This window comes from Rattus norvegicus, chromosome 6, assembly GCF_021556685.1.
Source record: "Rattus norvegicus strain SHRSP/BbbUtx chromosome 6, alternate assembly SHRSP_T2T, whole genome shotgun sequence".
In the NCBI taxonomy this organism is placed as follows: Eukaryota; Metazoa; Chordata; class Mammalia; order Rodentia; family Muridae; genus Rattus; species Rattus norvegicus.
The window spans coordinates 130,181,947-130,189,693 of NC_141539.1; the positions used below are offsets into that span (position 1 = coordinate 130,181,947).

The 7,747-nt window shown below is 49.9% G+C and overlaps 1 protein-coding gene across 1 annotated transcript; it reads right to left on the minus strand.

The window, feature by feature from the left end:
• Positions 1 to 509: 509 nt before the first annotated feature.
• Positions 510 to 6,650, minus strand: Tcl1a (Tcl1 family Akt coactivator A). Its single transcript, NM_001109601.1, is given in 4 exon segments — positions 510 to 1,430; positions 1,865 to 1,924; positions 2,284 to 2,454; positions 6,470 to 6,650. Coding segments are annotated over 3 exon segments (339 nt in total). The 5' UTR covers positions 6,590 to 6,650; the 3' UTR covers positions 510 to 1,430; positions 1,865 to 1,876.
• Positions 6,651 to 7,747: the final 1,097 nt, after the last annotated feature.

Here is a 7,747-nt window from a genome sequence, read left to right on the forward strand (position 1 = left end):
GCACTTCCCTTTCCTTATCCAACCACATCTTTGGGGCAGCTGAGGACTAGCACTGTACAGAGATAAGAAGGAAGCAGGATGCCCCAAGGCCCTTTCTGGCTCCTTTCCTAAGGTAACCCTTGTCTTCTGAGGCCCTACTCTTAAGGAGTGTGAGGACCAGCAGGTCATGACAACCAGCAGAGAACAGGGCAGGGAGGAGGGGAGAGGGGCTAGCCTGTGACTGGGTTAGACTGTGTCTGAGGGCATGGGTGTTGGGAGGGAGGGAGGGCTGGGGTGAAAGTGGTGGTGGGAGTTTCACCTTAAGAGACCTGGCTGGGACTGAGAAATAGAACGCACACTTGGAAGGACAGCATTCCAGACCTGAGGGTATTCAGGGTTTGAGGCAAAGGTAGGATCATATCAAGTGGGCTGGGTACCAGGACTGACCAGTAAGGACGGTTTTGAGGTTGTTGCCGCTTCCAACGGTTCTGAAATCATAACTCCGAGAGCACTGAGGTTTGAGAATTTATAGAGTTCTATAAAGCTTTATTAAGTCTGGCCTTATCTCTAAAATAGAAACATATAAAATCCCACACATTCCCTTTCAACATTCTTACTGGAAGACCACGGCTTCTCTGGGAGAACCCAGAGCAGTCTTCTCTCTTATTTCTTGGCATCTTGGTCAAGGATGGAAGCCAGTTTGGCCCAACTTAGGTGAGTGAGATATTTAATCGGTTAACAGGAAGTGCTTATATTCAATACAGTATCTGAACACCAAGGGAGAGAGGCCAAGAGTGGGTAAGCTAAGGGCACATCTAAATCAGCTCCATTCCCTGGCCTCCTGCTCTAGTGAGGTTTGCATATCCCTGGCTGCAAGCACCCGGGTTCTACGACAGGGAAATGGAGCTAATGGAGCTCTCTGGTTTTAAACTGCTTTCCAACCACGTCTGCATTTGTTGGGTAGGTGACGGTTCACAGGCCAGGTGGGTACAGGCACCACAGCACACCTTGAGAGATGGCGGACCTGGGGTCTGCCGGATTCAAATGACTTGGTCTCGTCCCTCATGGCGTATGTACAACTGAGGGCCCCTTGGGAAGGCAAACTGGCAAGCCAGACACTAGTTGTCTTGAGAGGCAAAAGGGAAAGGCAGAAAAAAAAAATCAATCAGCTGAGAAGATCAGAGGTGCAGACACCACTGGGCACCTAGAGGAGGTGAGGAGAATGGGGATCTTCCCTGAACCCCTTGCCAGGGAGCCGGTAGAGTGGAAGGGCCAACCAAGGCAGCAGAGCGGGCGACAGGAACATGGGAAGGGGCAGCCTCTGGATGGACTTTTCTTCTTGGAGCCCAGTGTGGAGGATAAAGAACATGCCTAGCCAACAGAGCAAATGTAAGTACCAGCATCTCCCCTGTGGGCTCAGGCCTGGGCAAGGGAGACAGGAGCTGCAGGGCCTGGGGAGAGAGAAGGCAGGGTCAGAGGGACAGCCAAGGAGCAGGCACTGGGGATTGCTGGGTGGGTGGTTAGTCAGCTCCTGATGCTGAAGTTGGATCTTATGCCTGGGTCAGGGCCAAACAGCACCACCGTGAAGGGAGTGGGTAAGAAAAAAAAATGGAGAAACCTGCTTCAGTGTAATTATCTGCAGATCCCCAGCTGAGATGGTGGGATGGCTCAGCAGTCATCTCTTAATAGACAACTGATGGTGAACAATGGGGCCCTGTAAACATGGGTGTAGCTGGAGCTCCTCAGGTGGTAAAGGAGAGACATGGACACTTCCAGGAAGTCTGTCTTACTCTGGGCACTCTGAGGACAGCTGCTGGGGAGGGGCTGTCACAGCTTTCATAGAGAAGGGCCCTCCTTCCTCCAGATGGAGCTTTGGGGCACTCACCATGTCTCAACGTTACTCAGAGTCCAACAGTTCAAGTAGCATGTCCTCATCATCTTTGAACTGAGGGTAGAGAAGGAGAGAGACAAAGGAGTGGTCAGACCAGCCCTGAGAATTCCCCTTTCATTCTGGCTCAGCTTTCCTCAGCCTGGGTTAGTACTGGGACCCAAGGTGAGGTGGCTAGCCCTCTCAACGGGACTGTCAGTGACTACCACAAGAGGGTTCCTTGTGACAAGGGGTTTGGCTAAGACCTCAGACGATGGCTTCTTTTATCCAACCCTTAGAGAAACATCTGCATTTAGTTCCCCTTCTATTAGCTTCTGGTGCCAGGGTTGAGGGAATATAGAGCTAGCCCGTGCCAAGACCAGAGACCAGGATCACCCAAGACTGCCCACTCAGTCCTTGGGGTAAGAGGTGCTTGCCTTGATGTGGTACACTATCTGCCAGAACTCGGAGTTACTGCTTCGGTACCTTTCCTCAGGGTATAGCTGCCACATTAAAGGCAGCTCATACGGCACCAGCTGACTTGGGGTCATGGAATCCCCCAAGATGACATCTTTCTGTCGCATGATCACCTGGAATTTTCCGTTACTCTGCAGAGGCAGAACAGAAAGAACACAACCTTTGCCTCCTGCTGACTACTGTTGGGCTCCTCTGAGCACACCACCAGCAGCCATTCTGTCACTCGGGGGGCGTGGGGCTATCCCCACAGCCTGAGCACAGACACCAACCCTGGACCCAACTCTATAGCCCATGCACAATCTTAGGAACTCTGGCTGGACCTGGGTTTAGTCATCCTCAGGGTGCTCTTTTCCTGCCAACCTCCTGTTGCTAGGGTAAGCCATGCAGCCCTCCGGTTTGGTCCCAAGTGTGTGTATGGGGAGGGTCATGCATGCACAGCAGAGAGGACAACCTTGGGTGTCATCTCTTGGACATTATCTACTTTTTCTTTCTTTCTTTTTTTTTTTTTTTCTTTTTCCGGGGCTGGGGACTGAGCCCAGGACCTTGCGCTTCCTAGTCAAGCGCTCTACCACTGAGCCAAATCCCCAACCCCATTATCTACTTTTTCTTTCGTCTATTTACTATTGAGACAACATCTCTAATTGGCTTGGAGTTCACCAAAAACACCTCACAAGAAAACAAACAAACAAACAAAACCAAAGCCCAACCCAAACCAACCAAATGAAAACTGGATGGTTTGGCTGGTCAGCTCCAGAGATCTGCGTGTAGCTGCTTCCTGAGTGCAGTCTCCATAGCCATCCTCATACTTACAAGACGAACACTTCGGCAACCTTACCCAGCCCTGCCAGGTCATCTTTTTGTCCAGTGTCCTCTTTTAAATGAGGTCTCGGTCCATGGACCTGCTGTGGAAACTGTAAGTGAAATGCACTGTCTTTCCTATCAGAGGGTTAAACGAGATCAAGGAGCCACCACCTCTAAAGAGGTTGGCATGGGACCCATGAGCAAAAATCCCTCCTTAGAGCCCGAAGTTTTCTAAGATCTAAGTATGCATTTAAGGTTGCGATCTGTTTTCAAAGTTCTGCTTCGCTCACTGACCAACAGTGCAGCTCTGAGTCACTCAACCACATAGGCATGGAGTTGACCAACGGGTGTAAGGCTCTGGACCACTCTGGCAGGAATACAACTTCATGTCTTTGGATTGTGTGATCATTCTCTTGAGGACACCCTGCACCCCCCCCCCCCCCCACACACACACACTCATTTCTAACACTTAGAATCTGGCGACAGCAACATTTCTCCTTCACTAGCATGGCTCCTCTGGGCTATGGCAACAGTATCCTCCGTTACTGTCTTCAGATGCCAGGGTTATGGAAGTCATGGCTGCTAGATTCCCAATGCTTTCTCTTCATGGGCAGAGGGAGTCCAGGGCCCACAGAAATCCACAAAGCCTACACCAGAAGTGTCTCTGCCTCCCTCCACTGTTCTGTTCACACCCCTCCATGATCCACGTCGTCCCAGCCACAATGTGATGCCTGGTTTGTGGGGTTCTCACAGTCTACGCAGCAAGCCTCACCAAATCTGTGAAGGGCGAGCTCCCTTTTGGGCAGCCCTCTGTTCAAATGTAGGTCTATAAAGAACAAACACTACATAAAAACCACGTTAGAGTAGTGATGAAACATACAGTTTTATTAACTGACAGGAGTTAAAATTCATTGTTTTGAAGCAGGACCTCATCATATCTAATTCTTGCCAGTTTGGAACTTGCTCTACAGGCCAAGCTAGCCTCAGACTTACAGAGCTCCACCTATCTCTGCCTCCCAAGTGCTGAAATCAAGGGAGAATACCACATAGGCACCACATGTAGTCAGTTCCTGTCCATCATGTGCATCCTGGGAAATCAAACTCAGGTCATTGGGTTTGGTGGCCGTAGTGGCTATTCCTGGTTGTCAACTTGACTGTATCTGGAATGAACTACAATCCAGAATTGGAAGGCTCACCTTTGATCCTGATCTTGAGGCTGGGAGATACAAGTTTCTAACCTGGATCTTGAGGCACAGTGGCTATGTATCCCAGGAGCTTAAGGCAAGGAGATCTCTGAGTTCAAGGTCATCTGGGACAAAACAAGTACCTGACCCAGGCATGGGAGTACACAACCATTAATCTGGGACACCCCTTCTGCTGGAGATTTACATAAGGACACTGGAAGAACGGAGGGTCTCTTTTTTTGTCTGCCTGCCTTGTAGCACTGAGCCACCACTAGAACCTTGAACTTCCATTCACAGCTGCTACTGACCATGGTTGGAGAGTTGGATTACAGACTAAGTCATTGACCAATTCTCCCGTAAGTTCTATGGCTCTAGAGAACCCTAAGACAATGAGAAACCTGGTCTCAGCCACCTCACCAGCTCCTGAAAATGAGTTTTATCCACCGATTTGGGATGGAAAAAACAAAACGGAAAATTCACCACCTAAACACACAAAGCATCTTCCCCCAACACACACACACACACACACACACACACACACACACACACACACACCCAGTACAAGCAAACCATACAAGGCAGACCAGTTAAGACCTGGTGGGACCAAACAGCACAGGCCTGCAATGCCTACTACTCAATAAGCTGAGGCAGGAGGATGGATCCTAAGTCCAAGGCCTACCTGGGATACAAAGGGAGCTTAAGGTCAACCTAAGCAGCTAAGACCAAGTCTCAAAACTGAAGACCTGTACAAAAGGGCTGGGCTGTGGCTGTGCAGTAGAGTTCTCGTCTGTTCTGCACAGAGCCCTGGGTTTGCTCGTCAGCAGTGCAGGGGAAGAGAAAGCAATTTGAAACAAGACGACTCAAAATGTGACAGGCGACCACAGTCTGTGAGTTCACAGTGTGCTGACGCCCCCTCTCCACAGCACAACTCACTTCCCCCGCCCCCAACCCCCATGCCTACTTTCTTCCCCCACAGGACTCATCTGCCAGCCTAATCATTACTTTGGTTACCCCATTCCCCACTGCACCTCCTTCCCAAGAATAGGGCTCCTACCATACTCCCTGCATGCCCTCAGTGCAGACCTGTGTTTGGGATTTACACTAAGCACTCTCAGGTGTTTAACAAGTGCACTTTTCCCCCAACGTGAGACCACTCCTGTGTAATGATCTGCGGACGACGAGATCAGTTGAATCTGTTAAGTCAGATTGTGGTGCCAGGTGTGTAAGCTCCACCATTCACAGCCCCTGAGTCAACAATCTAACCACTGTTACAAATTATCCTGTTTCCTTATTAAAGCACACATACACGGCTTCTTCAGTCATGGGAAATAAACCCTGCCTTGGAGTTCGCTACCAGGCTCCTCCTGTTCAGACAGCATCTACCACACCTCTGGAACACTCGTTGGCTCACGGTTTGCATGAAAAGCTAGTCATTAACCGGATATTAACAAGAAATAGCCACCCATGTTGTCTTCACACATCTGACTTAATGTTTAAAAAAAAAAAAACTAGATATATGTAAAGTTAGCGTTGTAAAATGACAGCAAGAATGTAAATTTAAGAGCCCAGAACTGTGGCTCCACCATTTACTAGCAGCACCCCAAGTCTGCCAGGAAGCCCCACCATCTACTAGTCACTCCCAAGGCTCACAATCCCCAACTTTGCCGGAGTGGAGCCAGTTCTCAGGCCCTGGCGTACCACGCAACGTCTCAGCAGTTTAATTTTGCTTTTATAGCTTCTCTTGGCTTTACAAGTGGAATACTTTCTGCTGGAAAGTACCTCTAGAAGAGATTTCTTTTGAAAGCACCAATGTTCATTAAGACCCATGTCGAGGACTCCACACGCAAAACAAAGTTAAGTCTTATTACCAACGTGGATACTACTGGCTACCCAATTTTATGGTTTAGGGAAGCCTTGTTTCACCCCAAATCATAATCACACACCCCAGGCAATGTGTGAGAGGGGCTTGTTCACTGAACTCGGGGTGCCCCCACCCTCCTCCAGGCAGGCCCACAAGGCCCGACTCATCTGGGGTTTCCCTAGTCCTCCTGTTTCAGGCACAAGGGACCCGCTGTACTCTGGTCTCCTGTTACCAGGACTCCCAAGCCCAGACAGGGTATACCCCTGCTGCCCGACCTGCTAGCCCCAAGGCGGTTGGTACCTTGATGACTATCGGCAACCAGCTGCGACGAAATTCATCCAAGTACACGTGCTTCTCCCAGAGCCACAGGCGGTCGGGGTGTGGGGGTGTCTCTGGCCTGTATGCCAGCTGGTTAGCCATGGCATCCGGTCGGAGCAAGAAGCAAAAAATTGCAATGCCAGTCCGTGATAAAGCGACTTCCTAAGCAGAGAGCATAAGAAACTTGCTATTTATCACCACCAGGTGTGGGCCTGTGCCCCCTGGAGCGAGGCGGGGCGGGGCGGGGCAGCGTAGTGTGGGTGGGGCGAACCACAAGGATGGTATGCAGGACACTCAAGTGGACTTCCACCAGGTCTACGTTTGCAGACCTGACCCATCAGACCTAGGGTTCTTCAAGGCCCCCAGGAGATGTTGCTTCTCTCCAGGTACACCCGGCCACCGGAAAGGTATCCATGACCTGTCAGGAAAAACAGCCCTTTGCGTCCTTTATGGTGAGACCCCACGGTCCTAGCTACTTTGTGTGACTGCTCAAGCCACACACACCCCCATGGCAGAACACCCAGAGTGAGGTCCATCTACATATCTCCTGGGATCAGAAACCAGTCCGGTTCTCCATCACCTTCAGCCAGTCCTTTTGGGTGTCACAGGCAGTTTCCTTTGCAAAGTTCAGTCCCCTCCCTCTTCCGCTCATGACTTTTTCCATGGCTCTGATGAGGCTGTGGTCTTCTAATAAGTCTTGCAAAACATACTTTTGAAAACATGGGTTTACTGTCTTTGTCCTCCGACTTAGAGAATGCATCAGTCCAGACCCAAACTTAAAAAGAAACCCTCCCTACACCCAAGATCAATGGATTTGGAAAGTCTCTGAGTTGCTCAACCAAAACTGTCTCGTTGTAAACAAATAAGGAAAACCAACTTTCATTATTTTACAGTAACGCCTGCCCATTAAGGCAATTAAGAAATTAATGGAAAACATGGAAAACCCAACTCTGGGCTGGATGCTTCAAACAGCCCTTCAGCTAGCATCTGAGCCTTGGCCTCACTGAGGACTCACGGAGGAAGCCATTTGTGGTCTTCGGAAGGTCAATCCCCCAGAAGTGTCAAAATGGCCTGAGGTCAGCCTGGTGGGTTCAGATTAACCGGAAAAAGAAACAAAGAAAAGACTTAAGCCCTTCAAGCGCAGACCTTGGCCTTCAGAATTCAGACTAGCTGCTTTTGTGCCCATTTCCCTGTAGATGACTGTCTCCAAACCCAGGTAACTTCGTAGAAAGATGAAGACTTTTGGAATAAGCTTGGTGT